Source organism: Geospiza fortis, unplaced genomic scaffold, assembly GCF_000277835.1.
Source record: "Geospiza fortis unplaced genomic scaffold, GeoFor_1.0 scaffold66, whole genome shotgun sequence".
Taxonomy (NCBI): Eukaryota; Metazoa; Chordata; class Aves; order Passeriformes; family Thraupidae; genus Geospiza; species Geospiza fortis.
In genome coordinates, this window is record NW_005054312.1 from 3,115,938 (window position 1) to 3,132,326 (window position 16,389).

The following is a 16,389-nucleotide window of genomic DNA, read 5'->3' on the forward strand; positions in this document are numbered from 1 at the left end:
GGTCCCTCGCTCGGCCCGGAACCACAGCCCAGCGCTGGCCGTAGTGCGCAGTGTCTGCCGGCGGGGACTGAGTGGTCGCGCTCTCGGAGAGAGTCCCTTTGCTAAGGGGGTCAGAGGCGTCGGGGGAGCGGTGTCAGTTTCTCGTGGCTGCTGTCGTGCGTCTGAAGAGCCCGGGTTTCTGTCTGCTGTCTCCGGACGTGCTGTCAGGAGATGTTTACTTGCTTTGTGGTAACTTGTTAGCTTTCCTCTCTGCTCAGCTTGAAGTTCTCTGTGTCGTTCACCTGTTGCGTCCTGTCAACCCAGGTCGTGAGTTTTCTAGGACAGAAACTTGTCTGTATGGCTGTTAGTTTGCATGGTGCTGTTAAAAGGTAACTTCGCCTACATTGGTGGTTACTCTTCATTGTGCTGTTTTGCTGACGCTAATGCTGCTAAGTCCACAGATCTGTCAAGACAGGATTTCGTTATGGGGTGGAAGCAAACCTTGGATCACTGGTGAAAGAGAAATGCTCTGTCTCCTGAAAATTCCTTATCTTCTTTTCTTTTTCCTAAAGGTACAGCTGGGCTCTTCCCTGCAAGGCTTTTTTTGAGGGAGTCTCCAACACTGAGTCACGTTTCTGACTAACAGTTTGGATCACTGTGTGTCAGACAGTTTCTGGCTATGACTGCAGGTTATGTTTGTCTGTAGGGAAGAGTCCTCTCAGATCTGCTTAGTGTTCCAAGGTACATGGAGTTGATCTGCTGTTCCTGGCTGTCAGAGAGAGGGCTATACCTGAGCACAGACAAAAGAAAACAGAAAACCTGTTTTTTATTTCCTTTACTGAGTGATGGGCTTGATTTTTTAATTGAGTCTGAATCAAGACATAACCCCCTTGCTGAAATAGAAAAATATTCCTCATATTTTAATTATAGAAACAAAAACTGTTTGAAAAGTTCAGCCAGTTGTTGCTGAGCTCTACCCTTCTGTCATTTGGGTTGTGGAAAGAGGGCATTGGATGTGGTACACATTGTGCAAGGACCAGGTGGAGATTGGCCTTGGTACACTTCTTTGTCACTGCACCTGTGGCATATTCACCAGAAGATACCACTGCTGCAAGGCTTGTAAGGGCAGGCAGGCTGTGTGGCTTCCTGCTATGACCCCTTCTTGGAATCTAGCACTTGCAGTGATGCTTCTTTCTCATGCATGAATATGTCCATGCATTCTTTTTCATACAGGAAGACCAGCATTTGCAGGAGAAAAACCAGGGTGAAAATATTTAACAACTTTCTCCCAGACTCCCAGAATAAAAGGTGGGGGAAATAAACCTAAACCAGCCTGAGGGAGGATAGAAAATGGGTCATTTTGGAGCTGCATGGGAGTTCCGTAGCTGCCAGAGGAAAGTTGCAGCTACTCGTATTGTGGAGGGATGCAGGGAGAAGTACCACAGCAGGATCTATGTCTATATAAATTGCCTAATCTAAAAAAATAGGGACAGGAAACTTTATCACAGAATTAGTGTGTCCTGGCAGTGTGCCTGGGGTTGCTCTCGCTTACTGTTTCCAGTTACTGCTGCTGCAGCTCCCTGTGCCTTGTCAGCATGTTGTCCTTACCAGCTGGCTGTGCAGGGAGGCAGGGGAGGCTATGCAGGACAGGCGTGCAGCCCTACAAATACAGAGCAGGAGTTTGCTGCCTTGTCCCTGTCTTACACCTGCAGGAAGAGTCGTGTTTCCACTGTGGTAAAGTGCATTTGATTGCTATGACTCTCTTTTCCTTTGTCTTGGATTACTCCTCGCAACTCGGCATGCTTGTTCTGAGGCAAACAGAAGGAATGTTGCTGTTTGAATGTTAGCTCAAGTGGTGATGGTCTCACATCTTGGAAGTATGTCTCTTGTAATTAGTTCTGGACTGTGATTGTATGGCTGTCAAGACTGACAGTTTTCAAAATTTCAAGTTTTGAATTTAAAAATCTTTAACTCTTGCTGTTTTTCAGAAGTTGTGATTTCATCTGTCTAAGGAAGAATATAGAATATAATGTGCTTTGTCTTGGATGCATTGAAAGATGATCCTGCTTTCTGCTCTGGAAGCAGCTGCTGTGAAAGTCTCATTGTTGCAGATGTGTGGGTCTTTGCATGTTGAATAGGAAGGCTTATCAGATTGTTTGTCATTCTCCCTCTTTTCCCTCCCCCACCAAGTAATGAGACTCACACACCTGACAGCCTTGGAGAAAAGTCGGTCTTCAGAGCTGTCATAGGTGTTCCTGCCCATTGCTGTGGGGGTTGAACCTACCTGATTTTTTCGGTCCATTTGAAACCATTTTATGATTCTATACAAAGATACCTTGTTTCATTGGGGAAGAATGTTCTGCTGATCTTCTGTAGGATGTGTTGACTTGTTTTCCTTACAGCATAATAACTCAGGAAGGCAGAGTCACATCCACAGCCTGTGGAAACTGTCTCGGTGTGAAGGAACTTAATCTTAGAAGGGAATTCAGGGGAATGCTTCCTTCTGATACTTTCAGGTCTGCATTAAGGCTTATGAACAGGTTGAACTTGGTTATTAGATCATACTTCTGCCAGTATACAAGTACTGTCTGACTTAACATTTTCATTGTAGTTTTTTCAGGTTTGAAAGTTGTGTTTCATATTATTAAATGAAAAGAGGCTGTCCATGTTCAGTCAGACCTTAAAGATATATCAGTTAGAAATGGAACAATGGCTTCCTTTAGCATTCCTGTGTCAGTTTTGTTCTGTGACTTCCTGTGACCAAATACTTTTTTCCCCATATTTGGAACATAGACAAATTTCTTTCTTGTGTTCCCACTGAAAGGGAGACACCCCTAAAGCTAGTGTAACTTGTACTTTTATATGTGAGATCTCAAAACCAGATTTCCTGTAAAGCAGAATTACTTGCTTAATGGAGTGTCAAAAAGAAAATCTTACAGTGATTTACATAATTTTGATGTAATATTATAAATCACTTTGAAGTATGCACTATCAAACTCTTAACAATCTTATTTGGGGAGGACAAAAGTTAACTAAGGTAGTGCACAGAGGAGAGCAGAGCGTTGCAGAGCTTCCCAGTAGGTTTAAGGAGGGGAAAAAAATGAATGTTTATTTAGTGGGAAGTCGGTGAAGAAATGAAGAGAAAGTGTTAGAGAATGCCAAATCTAATGCCTGTTTTGAGCAGACCGAAACTAGTGCCTATAAGGATTAAATAGGAGCACTATCTTGTGGGATGTGAGAATTGAAGCAATTTAAAGGCCATGTTGCAGAGTCAGGTTATATTGTGTACTCATAGAAACCTCTCTGAGATGTAAATAAGGTGTTAGGTGAGTATCAGACTGATTGCTAAAGCACATGACTGACAAGAGAGTAGGTGTCTCCTGGCATATAAGGCTTTCTAGTTTGTTTTAAGATTTAAAAAATATTGGCAAATATGCTCACAAAATTTCTTGAAACCAATAGTGCATAGAAGCCTGTCCTCTCTCCCTCCAGGGATTGGGGTAGTGTTGACCCACTGGTCCTCCTGCAGCTATGAGGCAAACAAGGTCGATTGGTTTAAATCAAGGCTTCCCACTTGCTGGTAGAAATCATTATTAAAGTTAGTGATTTAAATAATTCATTTAAAGTTTGTTTTGCATTTGGTAATTTCTTAAAAGGCAGCTTTATTCTAATCAGTTAGGCTCATCTATTACTGCTTCTTGCCAAACGGGATGATACAGTGTATCTGCATACGTCTATTTATGCTATTGTATCACAGTGAATGTTTACATTACAAAATGGCCAGTTGTAATTACTGGGTGAATTTCTTTCCTCATGACTTTTACAAAACTGCATTTGAATAAAAAGGTCAATCAAATATGCACTTTTTTTATACTTATACTATAATCACACACATCATGCACTGGATACATGAGAGAAAATATCCTTGCTAGAGTGTGTTATTAAATAATAGGGATTCTATCCGGGTAGTGTTATCTGTATTTAGCAGAATGAACTGGTTAGTTTTGGTAATTGTCTCTTTCCAGATCTTAGGATGAGCATAACTCCTTGTTACTTGTCTTGTTTCCATTTGGAGATTGTAAGAGAGAGGTACCTTCCACCAATTTTATACTGCCTGCACCATCTTTGAGTGAACTGAACTAATTTAATAAGTGAATTGAAGAAACTAATCTCACTGCCTTTTTAAGAAAGAATTGTTTTGTACTGACTCTGTGGACTTTGTGACTTTCTGGAGTTGAGAGTTAGACTTTTTAGACATTCTCCAGTAGCCATGTCCTGCTTGAGTAGGGCCTGCACGTGTTTGTTTAAATGGTTGTTTTAGATTTCATCATAATTTGCCATTGACTTGGAAAATAAATTAACAAGTGCAATCTTGAAAATGGTGTGTAAAACCAATTCAAAGGAAAATGTTTGGAATTTAAGTATTCTCATCTAGAGCTCTTATGAAATGAGGGTGAACAGGTAAGCTTCTGTAACAGCTCTGTAGTATATCTTGGTTGCCACAGACATACATGCAGAAATGTGCCAGCCCCCAAAGGACTCCACATGCCTTGCCAGAGATTTTTGCTGGAGGATTTCACAGCCAGAGATGCCCATGTAGTGGCTTTTTGCACGTCTGCCAGCAGAAGCTCACATGCAGCTTTGTGTGGGCACATGAACTTGCACTGGAGCAGCCTTTGGGACTTGCTGTGGTGGTGCATGCCTTGACATGCAGGCGTGCATGCACGCTCAGAGTCCTGTGGGCAGCCCTCAGCAGCGTGCATTGGCTTGCTTGAGAAGTGCCACCGAGGCAGGGCAGCTCAGCTCAGCCAGCTGCAGGCTTCAAGAGTAGAAGGAGAAGCTGTCACCTGGCCCTCAAAAAACAACTTTGTGATTCCAGTCTTGTGGTTGACTGCTTCCCACCTTTGGCCGTTGTGTGCAGGAAAGGAATAATATGTTGATTTCTGTGAAAGGGCTAGGAAGAGGTTTAAAAGATGGCTTTTGTGTTTGCAGCTGGTGAGATGGACATTCTCAGGCATCTGCATGTCTGGACAGGAACCCAGGTAAGGATATGATAAGTAAGAACGTGATTTAAGGTCCATATAGCATGAGGACAGGCAAGGTTGCACTAACGCGCCTTCAAGGAAGGTGTCAGAACCCCTTCCTTAGCAAAGAAAGAGGGAACTTCTGTTGTGAGGAGTGTTTTAAAATGAAAAATAAAAATTTAAGATACAGAATAACTATCGATCATACAAGGTAGCCTCTGTTATCAGTATGTGTCTGAAAAGCAGGGGCATAACTTTTCGGCCTGTATGAGACTGAAGAAAAATTTTTCCTTGGTCTGCAGAAAGCTCCCAAGCTGCTGTTTGTTCCCTTTAGAAATTTAACAAGATTGGAGAAAGGAGAAACCTTTGCCTGAAGAAAACGTTAATTTTCTCCCTATCGGTTGTACTTTGAGGGCATTTTCTAAAGAGCTGCTTTTAAGCAGCAGACTAGGGATGAGGGTTGAAGAAAAAAACAAGAAGAGACTGCAGATTTTTTTCTCCCTTGTTTCAGTATCATCACTGCTACTCCCTGATACTTGCTCTGGGTGGTGCCTTCAGCAGTGTCCCAGAATCAGTGGACCATCCACACCCTTCTTCCTTGACACAAGGATCAAAATAAGAAATGGAGCCACTTGTTGGCTTAGTCCCATTGCCTACTCCCACACGCTTGTACATGTGCTGCAATTTGCAGCCTTGATCATGGATTTGCACTTATTTCTGAGAAGTCAAGGTTATAGGAGTGCTCTGATAGGATAATGCTTGCTGGCTTTCTGCAGACTCTGCTGGGGCATCAGTCTTTGCAGGATTGCTGGCTTCTCATTTGTCCTTGGGTCATGTGTGATGGCTCCCTTCTTGTGGCAGGGTTGTGCCAAAGTTGGGAATAGACTGCAGTCCTTGCAGCAGGATGCTTGTGACAAACTCAGATGGTCTGATGGTTACCTTCTTTTTCGTTTTTCTGTTAAAATCTTCATGCAGACTTTCAGTCTGTTCTGAGCTGTTACTGGGGCAATAGGAAAACATTGGTCTGTTAGCACCTCTGGTTCTGTGTATCTTGGTAGGGCACTTTGTGATGGATGAGGGTGAGGCCTCCTGAGCACTTGGAGACAACCTGTGAGGAGAGTGGGTGGCTCTGCTTTCCCATCTGGTGGGTGTGCCAGCAGCGCAGCCATTTCACTGGCTGGGGTTTCAGCCATGGATTCTGTCCGGCTCTGGACTGTTTTTGAGCTGAGTATTTGTGGTGATGTCAGGCAGTGTGAGAAGAGAACATGACTTGGCAGGACAAAGTCTGCAGAAGGTTCAGCTCCACATTTGGCCAAGAGCCTCGAAGGCAATGAGATTGACACACACATTCTGCTACACAGCCTGCTACACGCCCTCTCACATGCTCCCTTCCTGTCACACAGATCTCTTTATCTCACTTTCAGACCTTTAACCCTTCCCTCCTAGCTTCTGCTTGGTGGGTTTATAAAATTCAGAGAAGTCCTCCTTTTATTGAGACTGTACCTTGTAAGGGTTCAGTTGCAATGACCCCCAAAGCAGAAATAGCCTATACAGGCGAGAATCCAGAAGAGTAGTCAAAAGCAGGGCAAGTTTACTTTGCAGCAAAGCTCTTAATAGTCCTTTATTCTGACCTGCCCCCCTCTGCCAGTCTTCACTATGTTTCTTGGCAGCTCTTCTGATCTCCTTCATTGCTGTGCTGCAGTTTTCTGGCTGATCTGTGTTTGGATATGTATATCTGTAACCCTGCCTCTCTCCTCCTGCTCTTCTAAGAGCGGTATCAGCAAAACCCAACAAAATAAATTCCTGATGATGCTTGAGTTGGGAATAGACTATCAGTCAAGCTTACTCTGAAGCAGTTTAAAACTCTGTTACAATACCCCTCTGATATGTTCTTTGTATGGGTATTTCAGTAGTACTGTAATTTCTTCCTGACCTCTGTGCTGCATCTAGGGATGATCCTTCTATGAACGGGAATCGGTGCTTTTTCCCTACTGCCCTGAAGGGAATCTTAATGAGTTTCCTGCCTGTTTTGCAATACAGTACTGTATTTCTGGTTTGCCTGTGAGCATTAGTATTTGTTTTGATTGATGCTTTTGGATGGAGTGGTGTTTGGATACAAAGTGTTATATAGAGACTTTATTAAGAGGTTCTTTCCCAGAAGCAATCTTGTATCAGTTATGGTGATGTGCAGTATGCTGATGGAAGTACTCCTGGGGTGGGAGGAATGGAGGAAGTCAGTAAAATGAGCAAACAGTTTTACTGTAAGCAGCCTTCCCCTTCTGTTCTTTCCTCTTTTGCTTCTCTTCTTCATGTCCTCTAATTTCATAGCTGGTAGAGGATGGAGAAGACCAGTTTGAACGAGAACGTAGTCTGGACAAGGGATAGGAGTTGAGAACTTTCAAGTTCTGTTTTTGTTTGTCTTTTTGGCTTTGCCATGATGTATGCTATGGCTTTATGTGTCTTTTGTCATCTTCCTGATAAAATGGTGCAGCTGCTTATTTTTTGCTTTTGTCTGTTTTAGTAGCTCAGTACAGTTAGTGGACTGTGCCATGCTCCTGCTCAGAGGAGTCAACAGCAGTTTGAACTTCTGTGTTGAAGAGATGCACTGAGACAGCCTGGGGAGCTGAGGAGATTTCCCTTGATAAAAAGTGCTTGGCTAGAATAGGCATGGATCATGAAATACTGTTCTCTTACTGCATAGTTGAGATGAAATAATTTTTTAAGGAAACAGGTAAAAAAACCCCCAGTATGTTGTGGTATTATTTATCACTACCATTTTCTATCTGCAGAAAAAAGGCCTGCAGTACTCTTTTTCTAGACATAATCTTATTGGTCCCCTTATTCCTTATGGACTAGGTTTAGCCCTTTTCCCTGGTATTTCCACTACCAGGATGTTATTTTAGGTATTCTTTTTTCCTTCTTCTTTTTTTTTTTTTTTAAGTTCTGATCTCTTGCTTCAGATTGGAAATAGCGTTGGGGTGATTTCTCAAATCTGCTGTGAATCAGACTCATGTTTGCCTGAAGCTGGGCTATAATAACGTCTGTGGGACTGAAGGTCATAAAGGAGGAATGTAGGATCCATGGTAGAGTTTTTGTTCTGTAATATGATGCTCCCAGAAAAGTTCACAATTATTAAAGACAGAGGCTTCTCTAATTTTCCCCACTCCCTTCCAACTTCTATGCAAGCCCCATTTAAGAAAACCCCAGCTTTTTGGACCTAGTTGGTTATTTTCATTGCTTCTGATCTCTGTGACACTATTACTTCTTGCCTCTTTTAAACTCTGTTCTCTGGGAAGACAAAGGAAGCCCTGGGTTATAAACGTGTTGCTTCAAAGAATGCCTGACTGTTATGTTTTGCATAGCTATGTATAATTGTGCAGAGCAAGATATTGATGGCTGAATAAATATAGAGAAGGCATCCAGAAAGAAACTGAGTCTGTGGTCCTGTTTTCCATGATGTCATGCAGTGGCATTTATAAAGAAACAGAGGTGGTGGGGTCAGATTGCATTTTTGGCCTTCAAGTAGGATGTGATGAGCCATCGCTGCATGAAGGGTGTGTAAGAGCTGGTCAGCAGCAGGATTAATGAGCTACAGACACCCCAACTTTAATTTTCCAAACTGAAGGGGGATTTTGTTAGCACATTATTTTATAGTAAGAAGTTTTATTGGTTGCTTGAACACTTTTTACATTTGGGGTTTTTTTTGTTGGTTTTTTTTTTTCTTGTTGTTGTCGGTGATATGTGTATCCGGTGTTGTGGTTAGAAATGTGAAGGAATGACACTATTACGCATTACAGGGACCCTAAAAAGAAAAACAGACATAGATACATATTTGCATAGATACATGTGCAAGGGGAAAGAGGACTTACTGCTAGGATAGCTACATTTGCTTGGAGAAATTGAGTGCTACTGGCAAAAGAATGTTGTTTCCAATTTAGAGTGAGTTTCCATAGGAAAAAATTGCTATTACAGTTGATGCTGACACATTCTGTGGACAAGGACCTAGGCTGGATTTCCTCCCTTCTGCTTCCCCAGAAGCAGCACAGAGCTGCCCTTTGCTAGCAGGAGGGGGCAGCTGCTCTGAGTGTTTCATCCTCCTGGGAGGAGCACAGATGGAATTTTTCCTGTAGGAAGCCCCTATCAGAGACTCAGTCATGCTTCCTGCCATCTGGAGGTCGGTGCTGATAGTGGTGTTGAGCTGTCAGTGAGCTGGAGTCGTGGCCAGGCCCAGGGGATTATTGCAGTTCAGCTACAAACAGCAAATTCTGCTCATGTTCATCCCTGTGAGTGCTGCAGAAGTTGGTGTCCCTCTAAAGTGACTCTGCTTTGTCTCCTCCCCCTGTTGAGAAACTGGCTACACAGCTCATCTGGCCAGACAGAACAGGAGGGATGACTTGTCGTTTTACAGGATGGCATGGAGGGGAGGATGGAGGGATGCTGCTGCTGTCACATCTTCCTTGCTGTAAGCCTGTGCATGCCCTGGTTTTGGCCATTCCTGAGGTGGCTATACTCTAGGTTAGCCAGAAGCTTGAAAGCTGAGGTGACAGTAGAAAGCCTAGAAGGGGTTAGAGATTTTTTTAATCCAGATCAGGGTTGTGTTGTTTTCCAGAGTTCAAAGGAATTTGTGTCAATGGCCTTTTAAAGGAATTTCAGGGCAGCAAGGTGGCTACATCACTCCTGATATGACTTGTTATTCATCTCCAGTTCATTAACCAGGGAAAAGTCTTATCTTCTTACCATAATCCCTTCCTCCCTCTCCTTGTTTCCCTCCCCTCTCTCTCCCTTACCTCTTCTTCTCACTCTTCCCCTATCCACTTGCCTGCCTCCTTCTGTCTCCCGTTGTCAGAGGGAGTGATATTTCCTTGCAAACAGGAAGAGAGGCGGGAGCAGCCCTGTGTGCAGTGTGAATGAACTCCAATAACCTCGCTTCCTTTCTCCTCCACTCAGTTGCAGAACCAAGGACATCTGGCAATTGGGAGAGAGGGAGGGAGGAAAAATAAAGGCACAGTCCATTTCAGGATCTTACCCACCCGGAACGTAGTCACATGTATGCTCTCTTTTCCTCTTGCTCCTTGTGTTGACATGGCTCTCTTTAATCAGACAGAAACCAAGAGTTGAAGGGAAGGGCAAACCCAAAACCTCAGCCTTTGCCAGGCAAGGTATAATGAGAGGCAGGTGAGAGAGCAGGGAGCACCTGCTTCTGGATGAGGCATGTGAGCAGGAGAGCTGACTTGCAACACAATTGCTGTTGGGGGTGAGCTTCGCAGAGCCTGTGGTTCCCTGGGTGGGACTGGAGTCAGTGCATTCCGTCATCATCTGATTTAAAATTTGGGAAGCTATATTTCTGAAATGAGGGAGTCCACAAGTTCTTCAGGAAAGAAACAAATATTGTACTCTGCAGATCGTGGACAAGGAGCAGGTTTGGTTTTTTGGACTTTTTATGTGGAGCAAAGCAGAAATACTTTGGGCTTATTCTGCCCTTTTTTATTGCATTGTGTTTGGTCATACGGTTGTGCCTTAAGATTCTAATTCACTTTGCTAACCCATTTATTCACTTATTTCAGTCCTACATTCCTTCTTGCCTTATGTAGGGTGAAACTGGCTTGGAACTCCTGTTGCTACCATTGTTTGTTTATAATAGACACTTCATCCACAGAATAGCTAAGTCATGTTAAGTTCAGATTCATAAATGTCCATAGAACTCTTTGTATTTTGGTTGTAGTTATAAGATCTAATCCTAGAAGGAAAGTTATGGAGATTTCCAGCTCCCAGAACTCAGCTTTAGGGTGTTTTTCTGTAATAGCCAGACTTTTCCCTTCTCAGTGTTCTTTTAGACATACTGTCTTTGAGAGTAGCACCTTTCTTCTCTTCCCAATACTCTTTCAACCAAGTGACATACATTTGTTTATTTTAATCTTTTCAGTTGTTAGTCACTTCTGCTGTTGTTCTCTGAACTTTGTGGTGGTTTCCATGCCTGACCTGGGTAGGAGACAGCGTGCCTTGTGTTGAGACCAAACGAAACCCAGTGAGAGCTGGATGCTGCAGTGAGCCCACTTCAAAGGGAGAGACAAATGCCTGGGCAAAGACCATGCGAGGAATCAGCAAAGTTATGGGTAATAAAGGAGTTGGTCAGCAGCAGGAGTAAAACCCAAAGTAAGGTGGGGGACAGGGGGAGGGAGGCAGGCTTTGGAACTGAGCTAGGGAGGGAGAGCTGGCAATTAAGACCCTTAATTTGAGGGCAAGAGACAGCAATGCAGCTGCGCAGCTGGGAGTGACTTGTAGGACTCATCTGCATAATTGTCAATGGCAGCAACAACTTAAAAGGCTTACAAAGCAGTGCTACAGTCTTGGACAGCTGCTCATGGTCAGCTGAAGCTTAGCTGGACAGCAAATGAAAGCAATCAGGAGGCTGTAGCTTTTCTTTATCGGCTTCAGACTGACGGTGGCTCGCAAACTCTTTCCAGCTTGTGGTTGCCTTTATGCTTCTGGGAGATCAAAATGGATAATGTGATTTCAAACTCTGCCCCTGCAGTTCTCTGAGAGAGGGATTTACAGCAGGGCCACTGAGCTAGTCTGTCCCCTGAGAGTTGCAGAACTTTTTTCCATTCTTTGTAGACATACTGTTCATAGTCATACTGTCAAAGTCATTCTTTACAGTGTCCTGTTGCACTGCTTTTTACATTTTGCATTTTTGTGATTTGTCTCTCCCACTGTCAATCTGAAGTTACTATTTTTTCATGTGAGTTTTGACAGTTTTCACACGTAGTATTACTTCATTTTCAAAGCAACAGATTAATTTTCTGTCTTGAAAGGTACAAGGTGTCTTTTTCAACTTTTTCCTAATTGAAACGTGTCATATGTATACTTTTGCCTCACTCATAGACCTCCTATCTGTTTCAGCATTTTTTGAGAAATGTGACGATGAAGAAGAATGAGTCAACATGAGCTGGGAATAATCTTTGTTTCTCTGAAACAGCTACAAGGTAGTACCAAGATCCAATGGAAGATTTGTGAAAATACTCTGGCTGCTACACCAGGCACAGTATAGGAAAAGCATTAGGCCACAAAATATGGTTATTCTCTATGAAAGGATTGGAACAGTGGTGTCTCTCAAGGGGCTTAGTTCTCTGCTGGTGCTGTAGAGTCCTGTGAAATCTCAGTCTAACAGATGTTTTCTTTTCTTGGCCATTTAGATCTGCAGCCAGCATTTGATAGCCAATGTAGCATTATCACTGTGTGAGTTGTGCATTTAGGTTTCAGCAGAGGTCATTATGCACTGCCGTGGGCCCAGCTTTCAGAGATAAATGCTAGCAGCCAAAGTGAATCTATACTGCATGTCAGAGCACGCCTAGAAGCCAAAATGCCAAATTATATCCCTGCTTTAGTTACCTCTGAAAGATAGCCCTTCCTGTTTTTCACCAACAACCTATTAAGGCCCATGGAGAGAGGTGCTGTGCTGTTGACACACAGTGAGCATGTTAGTATATGTGTGCAAACATGAGGTCTCCTCTGACGTGCTGCAGAGTGGCTGCTTGTGATTCATTACAGAACTGAAACATAGTTATATATGTTTGCCTTGGCAGAAACTGTAGGATGTTGTAATTTACGGGGCCAGAACTGTGATGAGTGAATCTTGCTTTGAAGGATCACAGAGACTTGAACAAACTTTCTAAAAAGCTACTCTTTGTTCAGAGCATCCATTATTTGGAGTTAAAGGGCTTGTACTGTTCCTCTGATTGTTCATGTGTTACACATGAACAGTAAGTTTCTTCAGAGATGTGCTTGCATCTGGTCTGGTTCCTAATCCTTAAACTCCTCACAGGAAGTACCAAACTAAGAATACCAGGGAGTACTCTTTAGCAGAAGGCTCACACTAACTGCATTTGGCTCATTTCTATATATTCTGTACTGCTCGGTGGTATCTCCTTTACTGTCCTCAGTGATCTGTAGCTTAGTCTGTTGGTGACAGGTCAGATCAAAGTCTTCCAGAAGAATGTGTAAGTGCTTCAGCTGGCTTAGAAGAAGACTCAGCTGAGGGAATGGGATGAGATTGTTACTGGAAGAAATGATGAATGTTTCTGACATTTAGCATGAGGTACAAGAGCCAGGGCTGCCATCTTTAGTCTCTGAAAAAACCAGTACTTTGTTCTAAGAGTGCTGACCTGGAGACCATCAGTATCTGAGTTGTTCTGTTTTCTCAGAAAAGAAGGGAAGATGGAAGAAATGGAGTAGGGTGAAGCTGATGGCAGCACTTTTCAGAAGTGTTTAGTGTTACATTTGAGACATGGGTGGCAAGGGCTAGCAGAAATTTGTTTCATCAGTCTTTCATCTCCACATGTTTCTTCACTGGAGTATGTCTGCTCATCAGGTTACTCTCTTCAAGATGCTGCATTTGAGAGAAGTGATTGCTTCATTTTTTGTCACATGGCCAGTCCTGGTTTCTGAAACTGAAGGAGTTGAGACAGACAGTGGGAGGCAGCACAGCTGACTGTGTCAAGAAGACAGTGTTCCCTCTTGCAGTTAGGGCTTGCATCACCTTAGCATTTTTGGTTGAAGTGGTGGTGCAGATTGGAAGGTGTGAATCTCTAATAACGTCATTATTAGTACAAAACTTGGCAAGACTTTTAGTCATATAAAAACAATCCTCATGCATTTCTGTGAAAACTACACCTCAGGCCTCATCACACAGCCTCTCACTTGTGTGCATGTGAGGAAAATGCTCAGTAGGCTTCTTTACCTAGCACCGGAGTGCTGCTGTTCACCGTTAGGTCAGTTTTTCAGCCTGCAAGTGTTGTTATTGCACCTACAAAAGGAAAAGTGCTCTGTCTTAGGAGCAGAGAAGACAAGTAACCTTTTCTGTCTGGCCCATTCTGTTTTGGGAAGGTTGGAGGCTAGTGCGTGAAGCAGAAACACATTGGGTAGTTCTACAGTGCAGAAAGTGGCTTCTCTGTTGCTGTGTCCTGGATGTGCACATGGATTTATAGTCCCCTTTCTCTTGGTAGCTTGCAGTCTCTCAGACACTCCCCTTTGGTCTGCAGATGTCTTGCTGACAGCAAGTTTCACTCTTGCAATGTCAGTCATTGTGCAGATCACACAGTTCTGAAATCCCATTAGACTGTACCTTCTGTTGTTTTCTGGAATAAGTTTCAGTTGAGGCAGGGATGCACTAAGAATGGGTCACTGTACTGGAGGCCTGGGCCTGAGCACTGTTACCCAGTCCCTCAGATGGGTGACCAAACCCTTCCTTTGAAAAATTGCTGCAGTAGTGCTGCTGGTGATTCATTCTGCACAATAATTAATCTTTGAGTGAGTCTTTTGCGTGGTTTAAAGGAATGTGGAGATGCAGAGGCTTACTCTTAGCTTTCTTGTTTCATGTCCAAACATGTCCAGAGACATCTGTGTCAGCATCGGTGAGGAGCTTACATAGGACTACGAATACAAATTGGGTTTGGATTTATTGCGGTAAAGTTCTCATCTCCATCTGATGCTCTATGCTGCATCCACATGGTTTTCAGATTCTGCAAGATTTACTGGGGAGACTTTTTAAAAGAAGTTGATTGTGGTAGCCACATGGTTCCTTTGAGGACCAGGAGTTTCTTCAAATTGCTTGCAAATCACATCGGTTAGGTTGTACTATCCCATAGTAGGACTTCCTTCTGTCTGTAGGTTTAAGTTTCATATTTGCTGTCACTGCTTTTATCCTAGATAGTCTGTTTCTCCAGCTCCCATAGGAAAAGGAGCTCTGAGTTCCTGATGCAGTCTGCGGCTATGTTTACAGTTGTCACGTGAATTAATGTGCCCTGTGGGTTTTAACACCTGCATCCACAGTGTAATTGGAGATGACAGGATCTCAGCAGGCCTGACAATGTGACTTGCTTTTATACTTGCTGCCTGTTTCAGAGTTCTGGGAGGTGGTTCATTTTTAGAAGCATTGCTTTCATCTTTGTTTTTGACATTCTGAGAAAAGTTGTGTGGTCTGGTCCAAATACCCAGGAGGAAAGAAGGGATCTGGAACAGTGGTTTTCTGCCTCTTCATGGTGAGCACTGCAGTGTGTGAGGCATGCCCCTGCTTGCCTGATGCTCTTGTATCTGAACTGCTTCAGAGCTTTCTGTCACCTCCTGTCTTTCAGGGACTGATAGGCTTCCAGTCCTGAACTCAATCATTCAAACTGGTGCAGGCCTTTAACGTAGTTGCTTTTTAAATCAGTTAATCTCTTTAGCTTGCATTGGTAAATCACTGAGTTAAGATCAAGTGACGTTCAATCAGCTTAGGGGTGTTTACATTAGCAATTTACATGAGTTTCACTGAATCTGTGTGATCTACTGAGTAGTCTCCTTTCTGTGCAGGTGGGGCTTTTTGGAAAAAGTGGTTGGATTTGCTTTCCAGTTTCAGGTTCTGTAGTGGAGTTAGGGCTCTATTAACTGTAATGAAGATGCTTTTCAGTATGGTTTCTAAGTTCCGCAAAAGGGTGTCCTCAGAAGGCTGGTGGTGAATCCATTTCCTGAGAATGGCATCATGGCCATAGGGAGGATGTTGGCTTTCAGTTTCTTACTGTAGGTGAGGTTAGGATTTGTCATCCTTATTTTGATGCATCATCGACCTTTGTCAGTCTCCGGCTACTGATATACTAAGAGGGAAATTCAATATTTTGTAGTTTGGTAAATAATGGTATGAAAAATCTCTTTTCTAATTTTCTATATGCTCTGCAGTGCATGCACCAAAATTCAGGGCAGCTAGCAGCACTGAGCTATTTGTTAATGGAAACTTTAACAAAGGCCACTGGTTATAATGTCAGGAATTTCCCTCTTACACACTTGGAGAGATCAGGGATGAAGTGCACTAGTAGTGTTGGCAGTAATGAAGACTTGTCTTGCTTTGGTAAATCTGTTGGCACTGAAAGAACAGTTTTGCACCTGGATATGCTAGTCTTGTACTTTTTCCCACAGTTCGTTAAAATAATGTGTTTTAAGAGTGGAAACATTGATAAAACAAAGCTAATTACGGAAATGAAATCTTGAAGCTTGCTTGTGATACAGCTTGTAATAGATTTTGGAAGTTAATAGTCTCAATTGTTGAACTCTTGCCTCTTTTGCATCTGTTTGTTTTTTTCACAGGTACTTCCTGACTTTCAGTAGTAGAGAGAAACTAAGGACTTTGAAGATAGATGCCTGTGGCCCCTTGCTTGGCAGAAACAATGCTGCAGCGATGAGATTATAGTGAGCCCTTCCTGTGTGGCTTCCATGGGTCCCACTCAACTCAGCACACAGGATCATGGGAAGAGGGTGGCAAGTGTATTTGAAATGGAGGAGGAAGGGCTTGCACTCTTCCCTGGCTCAGAGAACCCCCCTGAGCATGCAGGTATGCAAAAATTCTCACTAAATCTAT

General features: G+C 43.1%; 1 protein-coding gene across 2 annotated transcripts in view; it reads left to right on the plus strand.

Moving 5' to 3' along the window:
- Nucleotides 1-16,389, plus strand: part of NR1H3 (nuclear receptor subfamily 1 group H member 3) — a 30,548-nt gene that overhangs the window by 1,458 nt on the left and 12,701 nt on the right. For both annotated transcript variants that reach the window (XM_005419448.2, XM_031055791.1), the window contains exon 2: nt 16,119-16,362. In XM_005419448.2, coding sequence (XP_005419505.1) covers nt 16,245-16,362 — 118 coding nt within the window. In that variant the 5' untranslated portion in view covers nt 16,119-16,244. The remainder of the gene's footprint in view (nt 1-16,118; nt 16,363-16,389) is intronic.